General features: G+C 75.6%; 1 protein-coding gene across 3 annotated transcripts in view; it reads right to left on the minus strand.

The window, feature by feature from the left end:
• Window positions 1-215, minus strand: part of CAND2 (cullin associated and neddylation dissociated 2 (putative)) — a 29177-nt gene extending 28962 nt beyond the window's left edge. For 2 of the 3 annotated variants that reach the window (XM_024756447.1, XM_024756451.1), the window contains exon 1: window positions 90-215. In XM_024756447.1, coding sequence (XP_024612215.1) covers window positions 90-157 — 68 coding nt within the window. In that variant the 5' untranslated portion in view covers window positions 158-215. The remainder of the gene's footprint in view (window positions 1-89) is intronic. The other variant, XM_024756448.1, reaches the window with a different exon arrangement.
• Window positions 216-246: the final 31 nt, after the last annotated feature.

The raw sequence follows: 246 nt of genomic DNA on the forward strand, positions 1-246 counted from the left end.
GGGGGAGGGCCGGCGCTCCGGGAGGGCAAGGCCGGGGGTTCAGGGCGGGGCGGAGGGGCGGAGAGGCGGGGACCGGGCAGCGGGCGCACCTGAAGTCCTTGTCGCTGGACGTCATCTTCTCCAGGAGGCTGGAGATGTGGAAGGCGGCGGTGCTCATGGTGTCTGCGCCGCGGGGCCGCCGACGGGAAGGAATATGGCGGCGCGGCGCGGCCCCCTCCCCCGCCGCACGCGGGCTGCGCTCAGCTA

This window comes from Neophocaena asiaeorientalis, unplaced genomic scaffold, assembly GCF_003031525.2.
Source record: "Neophocaena asiaeorientalis asiaeorientalis breed wild unplaced genomic scaffold, Neophocaena_asiaeorientalis_V1.1 scaffold392, whole genome shotgun sequence".
NCBI lineage: Eukaryota > Metazoa > Chordata > Mammalia > Artiodactyla > Phocoenidae > Neophocaena > Neophocaena asiaeorientalis.